The sequence below is a fragment of the Chlamydotis macqueenii genome, chromosome 1 (assembly GCF_036417535.1).
Source record: "Chlamydotis macqueenii isolate bChlMac1 chromosome 1, bChlMac1.mat, whole genome shotgun sequence".
Taxonomy (NCBI): Eukaryota; Metazoa; Chordata; class Aves; order Otidiformes; family Otididae; genus Chlamydotis; species Chlamydotis macqueenii.
The window spans coordinates 39,551,798-39,572,912 of NC_141556.1; the positions used below are offsets into that span (position 1 = coordinate 39,551,798).

The 21,115-nt window shown below is 40.8% G+C and overlaps 1 protein-coding gene across 1 annotated transcript; it reads right to left on the reverse strand.

Moving 5' to 3' along the window:
- Positions 1–4,590: 4,590 nt before the first annotated feature.
- Positions 4,591–19,641, reverse strand: TSPAN8 (tetraspanin 8). Its single transcript, XM_086740038.1, has 8 exons — positions 19,477–19,641; positions 14,859–14,921; positions 11,902–12,030; positions 11,120–11,194; positions 10,927–11,034; positions 9,095–9,241; positions 6,936–7,019; positions 4,591–4,882 (listed from the first exon to the last, which is right to left on the reverse strand). Exons 1-8 carry the CDS (start codon positions 19,534–19,536, stop codon positions 4,829–4,831), a joined length of 720 nt encoding a protein of 239 aa, XP_086596164.1. The 5' UTR covers positions 19,537–19,641; the 3' UTR covers positions 4,591–4,828.
- Positions 19,642–21,115: the final 1,474 nt, after the last annotated feature.

Sequence of the window (21,115 nt, forward strand, 5' to 3'; positions counted from 1 at the left end):
GATCTTGGCCATACTTCTTTCCTCTGTATGCTTGATTTTATTGGGCAAGATGGAGAGGAATAACCTTGGATGAGATTGTTGTGAAAAAACAAAAACAACCTTCCCCAACACCCCACAAAAGAAAACCCTTATGGTTTTATTGTTCTGTCGAGGATTTATGGTCAAATTCCATTTCAGTGATTCGGACATCATGATTAAAAAGTGGATGTGGGCTCAGAAAAATGTCCTATTGTTATTTTGAGTCAATTGCTAACTCAGAGTGTTCTCTGATAAGAATACCAAGAGGACTCCATGAAGGAGTGGTGCTGGGATCTCTGTTACAGCATCGTGGCTCTGAAAGGGACATTCCTGCTTGGCAGATGAATCTCATCCTGCCACCCCAGAGAGTAAGCAGGGGTAATTTCCTAGCAAGCTGGATTTTGACTGAGAAAAAAGGTCAATGAATCAATGAATAATGAATGCACCCTCATGGAATATTATAGGAGTGCTCTTTCCTGACTGACCACTACTATTGATATTAAGAAGTTCAGTATTGTAGAGCAGGATTCATTCACTCCAACCTCACCTATCTGCAATGCAAATGACTCCCATAACCTCTTTGGACATCTGTTTTAGAATGAGATGGCTCAAATCCTAGATGTGCTTCTTTCTTTTCACTTATTATAAGGGGAGTCCAAACAGGTAGCTCCGATGTGGCAGGGTGGTTGGACTAGAGGGTCTTTAAAGGTTCCTTCCAACTCAACCCATTCTGTGATTCTATGATATGGATTTCATCTCTGTAGAGTTCTGCATATGGCCAGATAAATCTCATCCAGAAAGATTTATCTTTGCTTTATGCTTGGTATTTTGCTGTTTCCATTGAAAAAAAAATGAAGGAGAATACTTCAGGAAGCTACAGAACATTACAAGTAAATAAGTTTTGCAACATCAAAGGCAATGGGCATATTTTAGAGGCAAACCAACTTCAGTGGAAAGTTGGTAATATTCTGAATGACTTCATTGATACAATCCCATTTAAACAGTCATGGTAGCATACAATCATAGCCCTTCAGTTTTATTCCTTAGACCATACAGATTCCTTTTATTCCTAAATAAACAGAGGAACTGTTCACCTTAGCTCCAGACAAACCTCTTGTGTCAAAGTTCCTCACTGAAGACAACAACATTTTGCTGTTGATTTTAATGGCACCACAGTTTTAACCAAAAAGTCTATGTCTATTGTACCATACATAGTTATGTTGATAATGGAAGAGGATATTTGGAGGGCTATATCCAAAATCTAGCTGTAGACAACCAAAATTTAGATGTACTAACACCTTGCTTTCATACATCTCTCTCCCCCAGAGTAGCATTGATGTAGTTAGCCCTGATCAGGACCAGACTACGCAGTCTCTCTCTCACTCCCCCCACCCTCCGAGAGAATAGGGAGAGATAATATAAGAAAAACGGCTCAAGGTTTGAGATAAGGACAGGGAGAAAATCCTTAAAGTTACTGTTATGGGCAAAACAGACTCGACTTGGGGAAAACTATTCATTTATTACTACAAACAGTAGGATAATGAGACAGAGAACAAGATAACCTCCCTCCATCCCTCCCTTTTCCCGAGCTTAACATTATCTCTACTACCTTCCCCCTCTGAGCAGCACAGGGGGGAAGAGGGAATGGGGGTTGCAATCAGTTCATCACACGTTGTTTTATGCCGCTGCTTCATGGTCGGGGGAAGAACTCCTCACATTCCTCCCCTGCTCCGTTGTGGGGTCCCACCCATATGCCACAGTCCTTCGTGAAACTGCTCCGGCGTAGGTCATCTCTCTTCCACGGAGTGCAGTCTCCCCGGAATGGCTGTCCCAGCTGGCCTTCTACGGGCCACAGCTGCCTTCAGGCATCCACCTCCCCTGATGTGGGGTCCTTCACGGGCTCCAAGTGGATCTCTGCTCCTCCATAGACCTCCATGGGCTGCAGGGGGACAACCTGCTCCACCATGGTCATCACCACATGGTCGTCACTCCTCCCCCTCCTTCTTCACTGACCTTGGCATCTGCAGCTGTTCCTCTCACAAGAAAAGTTCTTCACAACAGGCTGGCAGACGCCTCTCAGGATCTCTTCACATCATCCATCTCATCTCCTCTCCACTTCTTGCAGCAGGGCCGGGCCGAGTTGGGCCCAGTCAGCCGCCTGGTGAGAGGCCAGAAGGTGAGGCCTGCAAGGCCCATGAGGCCTGCGCCTCCCCCTCTGCGCCTCTGCCCCCGCTCAGCTTCTTCACATCTTCTCTTCTTTCTTTTTTTTTCTGTTTTCCCCTTCTTAAACACATTATCGCAGAGGCGCTATCATGGAACATTCTGCTACCAATCGGCTCGGTCTTGGCCAGCAGTGGGTCCACCCTAGGCCCAGCCGAGTCCACTGAACAAAGGGGAGCGACTTCTAGCAGTTTCCTACAGAAGCTGCCATCTTAGGCCCCCCTCACTAAACAAAACCACAACAAGCATACAGGACCAGACTGGTGTTCAAGCCAGTGTGCATTGCGCCAATCTTGTGTTATCAAAAATCCATATTAGTAATAGGTTTACATCTACCCAAAGCTAACTACTTCTGGTAGCAAGGGTGAGCTGTAATTTCCCCTTCATTTCCATCTATTAGGTATCCACAGCTCTGAGCTCTCTCTCTATGGGAGATCTTCCAGTTCTTTGAACAAAGAGGAGAACACTCCTATTCATGGGAAGGAGGAGGAAGAAGAGGAAGATGCAATTCTTTCTGTGTTCCACACAGATGAATTCTTCTTCAATTTTTTTTTTCTGTAACACTCCATTATTTTTTCTGTAATATCAATCCAGGAGTCCAGTTGCCATCCCATGATCTGAGTGATTCAGGGTCAGCTCCCAGAATTTCAAATCACAGGTAAGATATGCACAGACAAAAACAGCCTGGAGAGGAGGAGGAACCAGAGGCCAGCATTTCTCCTTCCAGTTTGTACAGCTTTGTTAGGGAGTCATGCTTTTTCTCCGGTCCAACAAAGTTTGAATTCTTGTGGCACAGTTTCTGAGGTTCAGTGGAGGAAAGAGCAAGTGCCAGAACTGTCTGGTAGCTAGATGACTTTCCTGGGAGACACATGAATTTCTGAAAGCAGCTCTCACTGCTTGGCCTAATGGTCTGAGTGCTAGTGAAAGGGTGGGGGACTGAATAGAAACTTTTCCTCTGGATGTGTTTTAAAAGAAAGTGGTTGCTGTAGATGAATTTTACCTGAACACAGTCCAGTCAGTACAAGGCATGGGCAAGGTCTCTGCTCAAGGAAAGTTTTTAGTGTTTCTGATAAGCAACAGTTGCATGGTTCTCTCAAGATGAGAGCAGTCTAGGTGTGCTTCAAGACAGTGGTGGGGACTTGAAGGGTCTTAAAGTAAAAGAGCATGGTATGTGGTTTTCTCTTAAGAGCAGCTGTCTGAAGGCATTTAAAGCTGCTTCTAAAGATGAAGATGAGGGCCCAGCAGGACTGATGAAAACAGCTAGCCCCCAACGCACAGCAGTTAGGGTACAAGCATGCTGTGGAAAACCTCAGCAGATCCCTACGGGCATCGTTAGACATCTTCATGCCTTTAAACAATATGCTCCCAGATGCCATTTACTTTCTGTCCAGGAACCGTCTGGGCTCCCCTGGGGTGCAGCTCAAGGCCTGGCAGCCAGAGCAGGAGCAGGACACTAGGGCAGCCCCAGCCCTGGGCATTCAGAACCTCCCTTGGGATGGGAATGGGCTGAGGCCAGACCAGGACATGGGCCCATGGGTGAGCCTAACAGGGTGGGGCCCCATGGCCAAGCAGGGCAGGGCTGTGAGGAGCTGGAGACCGACCCTGCTGTGACATGGCTGGATCAGGGGCCAACAGTCCACGGGGCATAGGGACCTGGGCTGTGGGCAGGGTGGAAGGAGCCCCAGGGGGCTGGGCGGGGACAGTCAGGGCTGTCAGTGCCTTGGAGCCCCAACACTTGCAAGCACTGGTCAATCCAAAGGCAGATATGCTTTACATTGCTGCTGCTGTGCTACCATCTGTGCCCGCTGTTGTCCGCCCACTGCTGGGAAGCCCATGGCTTGCCTTAAGCCACTCTGGGTGAAGTCTCACCTGCATGATCTTTGTGTATGTCTTGCCTCCACATGGGCTTGGATTTCACCCTTGATGCATATTTGCAAAACACGTGCCGCTAAATCCAACTCCTGTAAGCAATCTAAGCATCATTTGGGCCTGAGAGTGACCATCTCAGCTGCCAGGATATTAACTTAAATGTCCCTGAAGGGAAATGTATCATTCCTATTTGGATGAAAGTTAGTCCCTGTGCTTCTCACAAGTAACAAAACCCTGACCGTATATACCACATCGCATGTTAATCTGACCCATGACACGCATAATGAAAACACCCTGCCCCACGAGCAAAGCTGCCTAGGGGCACGGGATTCCCCAGGCCAGTCAGCCACCGCAAGATTGTTTGCAGCTGTTTATGATAACTCTGCTACGGGTGTCGTAACACGCATGTGGACACATTGCATGGTGAACTCAGAATCTCAACATGAGTTAAATGCTATCTTCAGACAAAATAAACTCCTCAAATATGTGAGCAAAGACATTTATTGCAAATAAAAATTCACATTCACATTATTAAATCTTATAAAGTATACGGAGGTCATTTTGCAAATTGTGAAGCATCCGTGTGCACAAGGGCTGCTGTTTTCATCCGAACAGCTGCCTGAGATATGCGCATATTTATCTGAATGTGCCAAGCCAAATATCCTTCTATCTACAAAGGTTTTGATTTGGCTGGTGACAGTGTTCTGACACTTCCACAGTTTCATTTTCTCTGGATCTGGCAGTAGAGGCTCATAGAAAACCCCAAACCGAGAATCTGGAAAACAAAGACATTTCTGGTATTACTTGGCAATCCTGGAAATCCCAGGATACAATCGATACACAGTGGGAACATTTTGTTTGCAAATGTCTTGGATTTATACACAGGCTAAATCTGCTATGCAGAAGAACTTTTCCAGTGTAGTTCTTAAAGAACGTGACTCTAGAATACAGCCATTTTAATGAAATCAGTGTGTACCACAGGTAAGACTGCTGACGTGATGGAAAATCTTTGTTTGCTTAAAAGATGGATTTTTTCTGTGGATGGGGAACCCTGTAACTCTGGGGGTTTAAAATGCAGTTGTTCACATTTATTTAAGGAAGAGACAGCAGAAAGCATACAGAGCACAAGGGTACAGCTAAGACAAGCGTATGGACTCACAGCTGGAATAAGCCGACAGGGCTTCCCTGACATACCATGCCCACATTTTCATTTGTGCCCAATGAAACTGGGCCCTTCTTCTCAGTATCATTTCCACTAACAGAGTGAGCTGAAACCATTAACAGCCCACAAGTGGCATAATGGAGCAGGCAGAGGGGGGAACGCTAGGGAAGAGTACTTTTCCTTGTTCATTTCTTTTTATCTGGGGTTTTCCAGAGAAGACATGTGTGTGGCCTTTGCTTTGCAATTACTTGAGAAGTCATAATATGTTAATATTTTTGGAAAGGTTAAATGTTTGTTAAGTGTAAATTGCCAGCTGACAATTTGTACCAGCTGAGGCTCAGATTGTTTACTCGTGTTGTTTTCTAGTCCCTTTATGACGGGGAGAGGCAGCCACCACAGAAAATGCCAACTGGAGAACAGGGGAGAACCACAGCCAATGAACTAAAGGCTACAACTCATGTAACTGCAGTAACTAGAGCAAAGTGACCTATAACTTACCTTCGGGATACAGATGAAATTTTACACTTCTATTATATTTTCAAAGGCTTTTTCATATTGATGTATTATTTCACCTATTTTCCCCTCAAAGTTTACATATAGGAGAGAGACCTAACCCCTCACATATAGCACCTTAAATAACATGAAGCTTGTGTTGAGTAAGAAGTCACTTCTCCCACTGTTGCAGCTGCATAACTCTTCCCTGCTTACTATTATTTTCCTGGAAACATATTTTTGAGTTGGGGCTTTTGCCCACTCTTCTACCACGAGGAGCAATCCTCTGCCAATTACATTGAGAAGTTTTCACTCAGAATAACAGACTGAACTCTGCACAGCAATCTTCATCATTTCTGCTTTTCCCTCAAACATCCATCGATGGGGGGCGAGGGAGAAGGGAAGTCACAGAGGAATAGTGAAAAGAAAATTACTGAAGAAAGCAACAGGATGAAATCCCCTGTTTCTTTGTCATTTTCTCCTAATCAAAGCCCATCATTCATCAAGTAGTTAAATGGATAAACTCACTGGTTTTCCTCCTCTTTTCAGAGAAGATTTTGCATGTTATTCTTCAGTGTATGATGAAGCAATTAAAATAAAGAGCTAACATACTCTGCTTTTTTTTTACACATAGGAATATATGGAGCAGCACAGGTGTGCACTCAGGCACATTCACGCACCATCTTGATGGCTAAATTATGCCCTCGGAATAATAATTTTGTATCATAATTTCTCCATTATAAGAATATGCAGTTTAGGGGCTCAGTTTTCTTATGAGATGACTTTTTCCTCTAGCAAAGGAGGGAAACAGGAGGAAAAGACTGGCTATTTTGCCTCTTATCTTGCTGGGGCTGGGTATCCACACACCCCTCTGTCCACAGGGCTCGCTGTCAAGGCACAGCCTGACTCCAGGACTGTCAAATCTTTGCAGAAAAAGTGCCATGTGCTACACTTAGACAGGCAGCAGGGTGGTCTGATCCCTCCTGAAGTTCGCAGCTCAGCAGCCATATACAGTTTATATGAAGTAACAGTAAGATTATAGCTAAGGTGAGAGGTGGTTTTCCCTTTTCTATTAATTGAGCAGGCCAGGTGTCTAAATCCCATTCCCAGTGTATTTCTAAGTAGAACATATTGCTTGTCAGCTACTAAATATTTTAATGGTGTATACTGGTACCTCAATAACAGCCAGTCCAAAGGCGATCCCCATAATTATGAGCAGATGGTCTTTAAGGTATTTGACAATCACTTTTCCACAAGGCTGAAAAGTAAGGCAAAATTATTAATAAGTAAGAAATATTATCCTAAGGTTATTAGGAATGCATCCTCTAAATTAACTCATCTGATGCTCTCTCTCTTTCTCTCTCTCTGTGTTACAGACAGGCTATTTGAATTTTCTCTGGCTTGTTGCTAACAAGCACAAAGAGCACAGCTATACGTACCTTGTGCTCTGAGAAAGATATCTAGTCTTTGCCTTCTGAAATATGAAGATTAATTTAGTAGCTGACCATAAAATGGTACAGCTTCAAATGAAGACAAGTGACCGTAATGCCTAATGTTTGCATGCTTTTCAGTTGACAAGGACAGAAGCATTTGTCCTTACTTTCACTTGACAATCATTCACTGCTAGGAAAGAGCCAATGCAGCAATGACCAGATCTGAAAGTTTCCCACTAATCTGATCTTTGGATTTGAAACTTCAAAACCTATTACTAGAATCAGATTCGACTAACAATATTTGGATATAAAACCCAGCTTAAATATTAATTTTGATAAATGTTTGGTGGTCTTGGGCTAGGGCTGGCAGGAAGGGAGTGATCATATCTGAAATTCTATGCAGAGATACTCTTCTTTTTAATAAATGCATACATCTGTTCTTATAATGACTACAGCTTCTCCAGGCATTGACAATCCTTCTTTTACAAATTGTAGAGAAAGCCAAGTACAGCTTAAATCCATCAGAACTACCATACTGTTCCAACACTACAACAGCCTTCCCTCAAATATAGTTATAGTCTTTCACTGTATTTCCTCCCTCACAATAAACAAATGGGTCTTCTCCTTCTAGTCCCTCTAAAAAAACCCTCACTTAAGCTGACTCAGAACTGCACTGAATTTCAAATCTTTTTTTCCTGGATCACAAGAGTTGAATGTCTTTGCTAGCATGTAACACCATCATGAAACCTTTGTGTTCATGTGAGCGATATCTTGCACCTGCAGTAATTTCACTGATGGCTTCTCATGTGTCCTTTGAGGGTTTGCCTGAGGCCAAAAAGACATTAAAATGTGGCCAAAACAACCTCTTTGTGTACCTCTTATTTCCAGATTGGGTTCTGGCATCCTCTACTTAACCAGAGTGTTCCTTTGCTTTAAAACAGTATTTGCTTCTACGGGACTACACAGAGAGGAAATTAGTGTTCAGGCAGGACCTGACTAAGGACCTGTGCATTTAGAAAAGTATGCAATTAGAACAAACATTTGCTACAATCTGCTTTGTGCTAGGTGCAGATTGGAAAACTGTGTACCATCAACATTCTGAAAATGCAGCTATTTTGTGCTAGTTTTCCACTTTTTTTCATAATTTTCTTTGTATGCATGGAGTCCAGATTTCCATATAACGGGACAGATAAAGCTTGAAATTCATTAACTGAGATCTCTGCTGCTTCCCTACCGACTTTTGAGTATGCTTTCTTGTTGCCTATCACCAGACATTTTTGCCTTATTATTGTATTAACAGTTACAAGCTTTTCAAAAGGCTGTAGTTGTAGGAAATGACACTTTGAGTATACTGCCATGAGGCCTCCAACATGTAAGGTTTCTTTCCAGCACATACTGCAAAATGAGTGTGGGTTTTTTCATTAAAGGGCTATAAAACCCCAAAGGTCTTGCATTTAATGTGTTCATTTTTCAATATCCCTTAGCCCTTCGAAAGCCTCTGAGTCAATGTGTCTACCACCAGAATGAGCCTGGGTGGGAACACAACCTTCTGAGGGAGGAATGAGAGCCAAAGGGTAGCTGATGTGCTGCTCTGACCCAGAGGCATACCCTGACCCTAAAGCAATAGTAGTTTTCACCCAGAGTAACCATGCAGACTGCTGAGGTCCTAAGGGTACTGCACTAAATAGAGGCATCGCAGGAAGAGGAAGCAGCAGCATCTTTCACGTATACACAGTAATTTCATAACAAGTGGCACAGGGGCAATTCTGACTAATGAAGAGAAGATAAAACTTTGCCTTGTTGGAAAGAGACAGAACTGCTGACTATGCCAGCCATCAAAGACAACCTCTGGTGAAAATCTCATTTTGGATAGAAGAGTGGCACATTATATTTTTCTTACCGTTTTATAAACGTATCTGCCTTGAAAAAACATGCAGAGGTCTGCTGATGATTCCTTTATTTCACACTGACAGATTTTATTGTTACCAAGATTATTAAAATTTTGGCCCCAGTCTGCAGGTCCATTCAGCAAACCACAGCACTGGTTCTGCAAGAAAGGAGGAAATGGGGAAATGAGGGAAAAAGTGGTGATTTGCAGTTCAAGGAGAGTAAAGGAGGGAGCAGAGAGGAACAACAAAGGAGACATTTCCTTTCATCTTTAACCATGTGGAGGTTTTCCCAAATTAGTATGTCTCAACCACCCTTTACATTTCTGTACCAGTTATAAAAATGTAAGTGCACAAGTTTAAAAAAAAAAGGGGGGGAAGGGGGGGGAAGGGAAAAAGACCAGATTTTCAGTACACAGTACTTAAAAAACATTAACATACTATAAAGCTAGTAATTGTCAGTGTCAGAATGGAAATGGAACATGGAGCAAGACTGAGTATAGTATTTTTTTGATAATTAAGTCTTTTTTCTGCAGGTTATACTTGCAGAAGGTAAGTAACAGCTCCTGTAACATCCACATTTCATATCTTCAAAAGCCAGGCTGAGAATGTAAAATTCAGGCACATAAAATGCTGAAATCTAGAAAAATAACCACCTTGTATGATGGTTAGCCCTTTAAATTAGAAATGTACTGAGGAGGCCAGGGCTCCATTTGGGGTTTGTGAAACCTAAACCAGGTGCAGTTTCACTTTGTGTTCCACTTTATTCAAGCCACTAAAGCTCAGGGGTGCAGACTTGAGTTTGCGGTCCTCCCTCTTTAAAAAGCAGCTGGAAATGTTCACATAATTTTGTATTAAAGCAAAGGCTGGGGGACATAATAAAGCAACCCTGGTCTATTTAAAAATTAATACAGTAATTATGGGATTTTTCATTTTGCTCACCCTCCAGTCATCTCTCCAGGGAGCAATTTATTATATCAGAAGAAATAAACTGGCTCAGAAGAAGAGGACAGAGCTGGAGGTGGAATGGGGAAGCAGAAGCAGAAGAAATATAAGCCACCCAAATATTGTTTCTTGCTTCCTTTTCTTTCACACCAGCAGCCTTTAAAAATACAGGGATTCTTTAAGCTTACTCATCAAAGTCATCACCCATTAGGGACTGAAAAAAAATAACAGCAGGCACACAGGTACTAGTGAGAGGGGCAGGGGTCTACACCATCAATGATATCAGTGAGATTCAAGGGTGTTCTGTGTGATACCCACGAGCAAGATGGTAACTTCTGGGGTCCTGCAGGTGGGGGAAGCCAGGATGGGTGTAAGTACAGTGAAAAAAGACCTCCCTTTTATCATATTTTCTTCCCCCTTCTTACACAGTAAAGTATGACATTTAAGACTTCATAGCAATAGGATATTCCAAATAAAATAGACTCCTGAAGTTTTCCTCATCCCTGGGGTAATCTTGCCTTAAAAGTACTGGACAGTTCTTAGCTGGGATACAGTGAAGGAACAATGTCCCTTCAGAAGGAAAAGCTATAACAAAGGAGCAGGCAGCCTTCTCATGAAAGAGCTTAGCTAACTGTTGGTCTCACTTGCATGTTGTGTGTCCTTGCTCCATGGCTCTTATAAATACTATTGCACAAAGAAATCATCACAGAAAGCCCATGCCATACCAAGAGCGCGGAAGTCCCTTGTGTAATGTTTTAACTTGCATTTAACTCAGACCCTTCCCCATCCCCAGGGAATGAAATTCAAATCTATGTCAGAGTAGCCATAAAACGAAGCACAGAAAAATGCTAGAGATGGAACAGATAGCAACAACCTTTGCCCTTCATTATATTTTAATTACCTTTCTCTCAAACTCTTGTAACTTCTCTTGAAACACTTTTGATTCTTCTGTAGAGCTTTGCAATGAATTCACACTCTCCAAGAGAGTCTTGTTAAAGGATGTTTCAATCTGCAAGTCAAAATATTTTATTAGTTTTCTGGGTAGAAACAAAACTCTGGGAAGACACTGATGAAAATGCAGAATAATACTGTACCTGAGATCTGTACACTGCTCCTAAAATACCTCCCGTGACCTGAAGGATCAGGATCAGAAGTAGTCCAATAAAAAACTACAAAGAAAACAAAAGGGGGAGAAAATTATAATACTTATGACCAAGATGATATAATTTCTTCTAAGTGAATGTTAAGCTTTCATGTGCTTGAATAACCATATAGCTAGAATGAACTGAAGTTCCAGTCAGAGCTGCTCAAGTGATTCCTTCTTTGGTGATAAGAAAAAGGAGTGCTCAAGACAGAGTGTGCTCAGCCAGTAAGCAAGGTGCACACCAGAGTAGTGGCATGATAGGCATGTGTAAGTGAGAGGTGTTGGGCAGGAGGACAGGAAGGGTGTTTAGGAGGACCAGCAAAGAGAGAAACTGGGAATTTACTAAATTGAATGGGATAGGTAGTGGGAGAGGACTCGTGGAGGGAACTTTTGTGATGGTTGTATGGAACAAAACCGTTGTATGGAACAAAAGCTTTTTCTCTCTGGACCCTATCTTCTTGTTAATGAGACCATCTATCATTTTTTTCTGCATGAGAATTTGAAGGGGCTTAAGCATAAGATAAGCAGTGAAAATACATGATAGTAATCATAGAATCATAGAATAGTTTGGGTTGGAAGGGACCTTTAAAGGTCATCTAGTCCAACCCCCCTGCAAGGAGCATTTGGTTAAACAAAAAGGTCCCCATCCTCATTTGATACCATTTGCAAGGACCTTATCCATCAAATATAGCTCTGGCCTGTTAAAGGTAGTAAAATGTTTTTCTTTCCTACCAACAGCAGCATGCACCGGCTCTCCTTTATGGCACCACAGCAGCCCAGGAACCCAAGGACCATAATAATGGAGCCCACGGCTATCAGCAGATCAACCCCTGCAAACAGGCTGCTGTCTATCTGCAACTCCTGAAAAGACAGGGGGAAAAAAAATCTTTCAGCCACAAGAAGCTCCTCTTACAAACATCTGTATCCCACAAAAGAAGAGAATTGCTTAATATCTGATAAATATACTGATTAGCAACCATGGAGAAATTCCATTTCATAAATAAGCAAACCTCTAATGCCCCTTTCTTAAACATTTTGTTGGGGAGCTTGGTAGAACCTGGCTTTTCACAGTCCTTGTCTCTGCACAAGATGAAAGTCAACTTTAGAGAATAAATGGCTTTGTTAGTTTTCAGTCAATGAATCTTTGCTTTTTACTGGAAGTGGCAAAATTGATTATCTCGAAATCTCTCCTACATTAACCAAATGTTAAAGAAACAAAACCTCTGTTTGTCATTAGAAAGCCAGGAACATACTCTGTGTCTGTTCCTGAGAGAACACTTCTCAGAGTGATGCTGGATATATTAGAGAAATAGCTATATGTATTTTCCAAAGCAGCTTTCTTTTTCTTTTTCTCTTTTTCTTTTCTTTTTCTCTTTTTCTTTCCGTTCTTTTTTTCTATTTCTTTTTCTTTTTTTTTCTTTTTTTTTCCCTTTTCCTTTTCCTTTTCCTTTCCTTTTCTTTTTTCTTTTTTCTTTTTCTTTTTTCTTTTTCTTTTTCTTCTTCTTTTTCTTTTTCTTCTTCTTTTTCTTTTTCTTTTTCTTTTTCCCTAGGCATGATCTCTAATATTACTTTCAGAGATGAGGACTGTATTTTGATGTGTGGGACATTCAACTAAACAATTCATATACCTCAATATTATTAAATATCAAATTATTCCATTCCCACAGGACTGACTAAGGCCAAAGGCCAAAACAAAGAAGAATGTTCAAAGAATATTTTCCAATGTGGCTGGTGCCAAGATTAGCAAAAATGTCTGGAAGTTGTCATATTTATCTTCTGATGGAAATTGCAAAGGTATATAGACAAGTATAATTTGAAGAATGTGTTGTTATTTCCCCTTCCAAGTTGGACTGAACCTCCTGTTATTTATTCTTAGAAAGCTCTATTCATCTACAGTCAAATCCTTATGGTCTGTTCAATTATTGTTCATGCAAAACATACCTTGGTTTTGAATGGGAACTTTGCCTCAATAGAGGCAAAAATGTGAGAAAATGCTTTCAATTTTGGTCCCTACTCCTAATTCACAGGTTTTGGGGAGCACTAAGTGTCACTTCAGGAAACCAGTTTAAGACACAATTAAGTATGCTTTTCTAAAGAGGACATCACTAAAAAATTAAGAAAAGATAATAGTAGTTATGGTTTTCCAACCTCCGTTGTACCATCTGAACCATCATACTAGAGATGGTCAACTAGCAAGTATGGCTAGCTTCTTCTAAAATGTTGATTGAGGAATTAAAGTTGCCATTCTTCCACAACAGAGAGTGGCAGAGCTCTCCGCCATGACCTAATTCACCCCATGGCACAATGTCATCATAAACTGAGTTCTGTTGCGTCCATCCTCTGCCAGAAGTGAGACATCCAGGACTGGCTAAGGGCAACAGCATCATCAACCAAATGGCAGGAAATATATAAAACTACCTTCTTATCTTCACCATCTTCTTATTTCCAGATGGAAAAATACTCACTTAAAAATTACTGTTCTTAACTGATGGACTGCGGTGAGGGATCTGAAGATTTGCAACTTAGTCTCTAATAAAGGCTCAATCTGAAAGCTGAAAAAAAATGCTTCCATATAGCACCTGGTCATTTTTTTCATTTCTACAGCTAGGAAGCTTTTTTGAAAATAGAAGTATGCCAAATAAATTTTAAAATTCATTTACATTTCTTTGGCCCAAATTCACAGGAAGAAATATACTGCTTACACCTTAGAGTCAGGTTGTTCTTTCTGGTAGTATAACAAAGCACCAACATACAGAATTGCCCAGTGCCTTTCAGAGAAGCATCTATGAGCTGCAAAATCAGCTTCACTCAAGAGTGACTGAAAACATGCAGCGAGTCAGAGACCAGTGCCACTGGGAGCACACTTGGCAAAAGATTGGCAGGGCCCACAGGGCCAAAGGGCGTTTGCACGAACAGGACCAGCTTCTGCTGCATGTCTGTAAGATCAAGGCCTCCTCAAAATTGTATTTTCCCTAGCTTTGCAGAAAAGGAAAGTCATAACGTCTGAAGTAATTTAATAACCCAGATAAAACCCAGGAGGGGATCTCAGGGACTTTCTTCTCCCCTCCAGGAGGGCTGTTAGGACATTTAAATCCTAAGTAAAGATTCTGGGGACTCCAAAACACTTTCTATGTAAATATGAGGGGAAAAGAATAAGGTATTTTTAAGGAGGCACTGAAAATAGAATGGAACAATCCTTGCTCTCTTTCAAAGTTGCAGTTACTGAGCAAGTAAGAATTGTGTTATTGAAGATAGTGAGAAAGGTAAAAATATTCCCTATGATTATATGGAAGTAGCCCTAGGAATATATATGAATATACTATTTTAATAGAGAAAGACATTGAAAAATCTAGCTAACACTGAAATCGATAACAAATCCATCATTAGTTTTCATTTGAGGAGAGAGACACGTGTTTTCCAACAGAAATCAGTGTGCATCTGCAAGAACCTACATTATTAACACCAGAAGACACTTCTTGTAGTTACACGTCTGTGCTTACATCAATCGCTTTATCTGACTAACTGCACCATTTTGTTTAATCTTAAACATCATTAAATGCATTAATCTTTACCCACACAAACCACCTCAACAAAAACATATCAAATTTGTGGAAATGAAGATGGGAAATACAAGTGTATGCAGTAGCTTCCACATTTTACATGGTTCTGATATGACTCCATACATTTACCTGCTGAACATCTTTGCTAACACGTATCCATATAGAGACTCCCAAAATAATGGAACCACACACCTGGCAAGAGAAAATAAAGAATATTTAGAAAAGTCAGCAATTTTAGATTAACATTGAGCATCCAAATTGCACCAGATGCTGGCCAAAACTCTGAAATCATTTGTTTGACAAAGTGAAAGAAACATTAATTGCTGGAGCATAGAATATTGATTCATATCCAGGAAACTTCATAAGGGAAGTTAAATCTTCAGTTATGCACCAAATTCCTGATGTTTCTACCTCAGAGGACTCCACATTTCCTTGATGATTTATACATGCGGTTGGGAAGCAAACAGAAATTCTGTCAGATGAGAGAGGAATATCAAGGGCTATAGTATGTATATAACATGGCTGTAAAGAACATTGTTTCTTGTATAATGGAAACACATGAGATTTGATAAGGGATGTTTGTATAAATGTTGTTTCTAGAATTATTCAGGACATATATCTAAAGACATATTATCTATGGTAAAACTATCAAGAAAAGTTTTAAATAAAGTCTTTCTGCTGTTTCTATTACAATATATCTGGCCATCTCCAATCCTTAGAATATTCCTCCTATAAAATACCCATAGTTATTATTTCCATTAAATTTTTACAAAAAAAAACCAACCATACTTGGTCATGTACATGTGAAAGTTAGACCAGGATGACTTGCTTTAAGATGTTGAAGTCAGGGGAGATGAATCCCAGATCCAAACACATTCACTGATCACTAGTTGTGCTCCCATTTCATTGATCGTTGAGGTACCACTCCACCATGTGCCAGTCACTCTATTCCTAACCTTGCCTGTGATGATTCTTACACAGAATTTATTAAGTGTTAGAGACAGATAATTAAGAGGCCAATCAGGTGTAAGGATTGTGCCTGCTGAGACAACTAGTAGGAAAGAGACATCACCGAGGACCAGAGATTTATAATTATCTTCCTGTATGTCATTAAAACTCAAGTCATAGATGGCTCTGAAATGTTGTTATGAGCCTCCCATAGAGTGAGACTATACCTGATCTTTTAAAATTAAAAGAGCTATTTTTATATATTTGAGATAATTTTTCTTTAAAAATACTTTCCTTGCAAAAGATTTCTTTTAATATTCAGCATTGAAGACCATAACGACTTTAGCAGATTATTTAATATGGAACAGAGCCAGCACTCAGACATGAGTACCACACATTTTCCTGCTCTAAGTAAAGCTCCTGTAACTGCATTTTAAACATGAGAAGTAAAGTTGTACAATCGACGACAGCTATATCATGTTATCAAATTTAACTGGAAGTCCCCACTGAAACCTTCTGCATCCCGCTGAATCTGCCTAGAAACTGATGGTATCATGTGAGTCTATATGTAGGTCTTGTTCAGCAGCACTATGTGAGCCATGTGGCTATGCAACAGACAACATGGGCTCGCTAATGTGAAAATTTCCACTGATGCAACTATTGCTACAAATCAAAACAGAATTTGGCCCAGTGCCTTATTCGTTACATAGGACCTCCTGTATAAATACAGCAGAGTACTAGAAGTAAATATAGCTGAACATACAGGAACTTACCAATGAGACGGGAATGCTACAATATTTATTTCTCCGATTGAAAAAAAATAAACATCATTTATAAATCAAAATTATTAGCATGGTGTATATATTTTAATTATTAAAATACAGTTGGCTTAGGCTGATATAAAATGCTCCTTTTCAGTAAAATCTTAATTTTTTTTCTGTTTATTTTCATAATATACAAAGTGTCCAAGAACATACAAAGAAAAGTTTTGAAAAAACAATTCAAATGGTCTGTTCCCAAAGAGTCCAAGTAGAACATTACGAGTTTGCTGTAGTACTCCATCCTGAATATTAAATTTTCTCAAAATAAAGTTTCAACTAAAGAAAATTTCATTTCAGGAAATTTCATTTTTCATGAACCAGTATTTTCCAATGGACAAAAAAGAGCTTCTTTGAAAAGGTCCTCATCTGTTTTCCCAAACTAGATAGCTATGACCTTGACTAAGAATCAGTGACCTCATCACCATCTCATAAACTGACCAAGAACAGAACTGTTGTCCCTCAAATTCAATTATTACTTATCTTCCCAAGCCCTTCAGTCTTGGTGTGATGAAGAAATACAGGCTATTTAAATTAATATCACCTCAGATGAGCCTATCGTGACTCTGGACTAGCAGTATATCAAGACTCTGCTCTTCTCAGACACGGGAATACCAAACCTATGGGGGATTCCCTCCACTGGCACACACTTTTTAAGCAACCAGTTTAAGGATATTGGGAGGAGCTTTCTACAAGGTTTCCCCTGTTCAGGAAAACATTTGACTGCAACACTTCCTTGAGATCCCTGAAATTAACAGTGCAAGGAAAGTCCAGCAGAGAGCGTGGCCTACGACTCAGCATACCTGCTAAGCTTGTGTTGCTGCTTTCAGGGTTTGAGATGTTCAGATGTAAAGTATGGGCAAGGGACCACTTTGGTTGTAGATGGGACTGTAAGTTTAGTATCAACAATTGATCAAAGATTGCTCTGTGACTAATCAGGTTGCCTCAAACTAGCATCAGATATCAATATTTAGTGGGAAAAAAAAAAAAAGATAATTCTATAACTTTGCATGAGACAGAATAAGGGCAGCAGGTGAGACTGGATATCCTGCAAACTCTGAAGAAGGGAAAGAGGAAATATGTGACTTATATGTCAGGTTTAATGCACAAAACTGACTTAAGAATTAACTTAAGGACTATTTAAATCTCCATATAGGCACCCAGCTCCAAAGCACAGGTCTTCAAAAGTACATGCTCAGCTTTCCTTCACCAAACTGGGAGGATGCAAAACTCTACAGACACACTGGAGCTCAGCATGGGGCTGTAGACTCCCAGAAGGCACATATAATGTAGTGAAGTCAGAGCCACTTCGCAGGGTTACCTTAGACTATTCCAGCACTTACACACTTAGTGCTATGCTGTATGAACTGCTTAGAAAAAGGCATCAGAAGGCTGGAAAGCCCCGTTCCCAAGTCCCCTGAGAGGAGACACTCCCAGAGAGGTTGCAAAGGGCTTAAAATGAAAGGACGTCAGGTAAGTATGCAGCCGTTGCTCTTATCTAGTTAAAGTTAAAGTCACCTTTATTTCCCACTATCAGTTTAATTTTCCACTTGCAAAAGTGTCTTTTGCACCAGGGAGAGCAGCTATGGGACCAGTGGCTGTAAAGACATCACTGTTCCCTGTACTTTACTACAGCAATTTAATGATTTCCATAAATTAGAGACAGGAATGTGAATCAAACAATTCAGCTTCATTGTAGTCTGTCAGCCCATATTCCTGTTTGCACCAAGTCTGTTCTTCTCTATCTTGGTAGTGCTAAACCCCTTACTTTAAAATAAGTAACTACAGCTGCATTGCTGTCTTCCTCTGTCCCATACAGGCAGTTACATGCACAGCAAGTGCTTTCAGCATATACTTCCTTAGAATAGAGTACAGTTTTTCCTACCTTTGGCATAAAGATAAGTTTGAGAAATTGGTTGCATACCTACTTGTTTCATGAGCTTTCAAGACTCCCCTAGGATCTCATCCTGTGTTTTTTCCTAGGAAACCCATGCTGTCACTGGAGGCTTAGGTGTGAGGCATTCACATGCTCACTCCAGAAGTAGTTTGGAACTTTGACATATGCCTATATTTTAGCTTACAGTGTATACAGTTGTATATGAACAGGAAAAAACATCCTGAGGGGCAGGAATTCCAAGTCAGAAACTTATGGACTCTTTTAAGTGCCGTTGCAGAAAAACTTCAACACAGATGTCAAATATCTTAAATCTGCCTTGATAGAAGTGGAGGAAGAAGAAGGGAGAGGCAGTCCAAACCATCACTGGCCTGTTTGGAATTTCTCTGCGAGGTCCACAAGTGATCAAAGAATTTTGCTAGTTCTTCTCATTTTGGCTAGCCACAAATTTTACAAGGCTACTGTTTGAGGTCCCCTCTTCACTTGAAAATAATCCCTTGAGGCAAACCCCATTAATGTGGCTAGTAGTTCCGCTTCTGGTTTCAGTGAACCTCTGGTGAACCTGACAAATCTCTGTCAGAAAAGCTGATAGTGAGGTTGAATCATGAGAGAAATGCTCTTTAACTCTAACCTTTCCAGAGCTTCCAGGACCTGAAATTCTTGCAAACAAGCTGAGATGTGATAAGTAGACAAATATGGTTCAAATGACACCCAGAAACTTGCCTGCTGCCCTGTGCTCTATCTGCCTTGGTGCAGCAGACAATGAAAGCAAGAGAACAATGCATTGTAAGTGGACAGTCTGTCATCTTACGAGTGAAATGAGTGATGTCCCTTGACATAAGTAGTGTCATAAACGCAGGGAGACAGAGTCACAGCAGGTCTACTTTTGAATGCAGAGGGAAAGCTATTTTGAAGGAAGAACACACAGGGAAGGACAAAAGTTAAACATATTCTCCCCTCCCTGATTTAGAATTGTACTCTGGTTCCACTTATGCTCTATTTTCTTTACAATTCCTTCAACTACAGCATTCAGATAATGTTGAACACATTTCATGCATCACTAATAACAATTTAAACACCAACTTACCCAAAATAAGAAGTTGAAGATGAACATGGAGTACTTCATACAGCTGCTTACACCCGCCATTTTCAACGAGCTGAGGCAAAAACGAGCACCGCAGAAGAAGCTTTCCTAAGAGTTTGACCTCGATATAAAAGTTGCTCCTGTGTCTTCAGAAAAACCTCTCAGACCATGTAAAATACACTGTGCTCTGCTACTAAAAGCAAAAATTGTGACCAAGGCATCGACAATTATTTAAACAGTTCCTATACCACAGGTAAATATTAACCAGAGCACTGGGGAAGCACTACCAGGTGTTATCACTGAGTCTCCCGACTTTTATTGCGTCTTTGTGATTTGTACTTTTCTATGGTCCTGTTAGTCTCGTCCTACACCTCAAAAGTAAATAGATAATGCAGCAAAAGTCATCGTTTCAAGAGTAAGGGAAGTGAGCACAAAAATGTTTTACAGACCTACTTTTAAGAGGCGGAAATGCTTTTAAGTTAGGGGGTTTACTCTTTCATTGCCCACTGGCCATTGCCAACATTCATTCAGTCGTGTTTGCTGTCGCACTCCAGACATTCAACCGGCATAAAGGGATAGGTTGGTGTTGTCCCAGCAGAGGAGGGGTAAGGAATCTGCTGCCATTTTCTCCCTCTCGGCATCTACTTCAGATCCTTTTCCTCTTCCTCACCAAATCAGGACCCTGGGAACCTGAGCACTATGGTGCACAAAATGTTCTTCTGTGCAAGTTTCTGAAAGTGTTGTGAACCTGAGCACAGCAGTCATGGTTCTGGTGTCAGATGCAGGATACCTCTCAGCAACAGGAGCTAGATTCGTCCCAGAAGACAAGGCAATAAACCTGTTCCATTAGTTTTGATTTATGTCTTGTTTGTTTTCTTTAGTGCTCCTCAAACTAGGAATCCTGAGGGGAAAATAAAGGTATCATCACTCTGTTTTTTCTATCAGCCCATTTTCTGGAGAAGCCTCATATAGCAGTCCTTGGAGGGATGAGGGTCAGACACAGCTTCCCCTGGGTTCATCAAAGAAAAAGAAGCTTTATTTTGTAGGTGAGCAGAAAGGAATTAAATGCAAGAGATTAAGGACATACTGGACTGAACTGAATTATGAAGTCCCTTTGGCCCAAGCCCATTTTTCAGTCTTCACTGTCCGTTCGCATTCTTCAACTCTGCTGTCCGTATTTGAAAAAAAAAAGTGGAAAGTGTTAGTATACAACACACCTGTAGATGGTGACAAAAAGATATAACTTACAGTCTGGCTTTCGTAGGATCCACAAAAGAAAAATCTACTTTACATTGGAAAAAACTTGCTCTGGGCGCTCTCTAAACCAGCATTTAATGAGGGTGGGATATTGTAATCTCTCCATTCAATTTCACTATCTGTATTTAAACAGACACAACCATTCCAATAGAGTGGCTCTATACCTGTCTTTGACTTTCTAGGCTCCTTTCTGGAGTAATAGGGGTTTTTTTTCTGAGAGAGATCTGCTGTCTGGCTAGCTTATTTCACAATATCCACCCTGAATCTGAGAATGTTCCTAAAAACAATTGCACTCATGAAATACAGATTTTATAAGGATTGAGAGAAACAACTGTGCGGTATGGTTTAGATCTAAAGCACTCAACAAATAAGTAAGTTGAGAAAT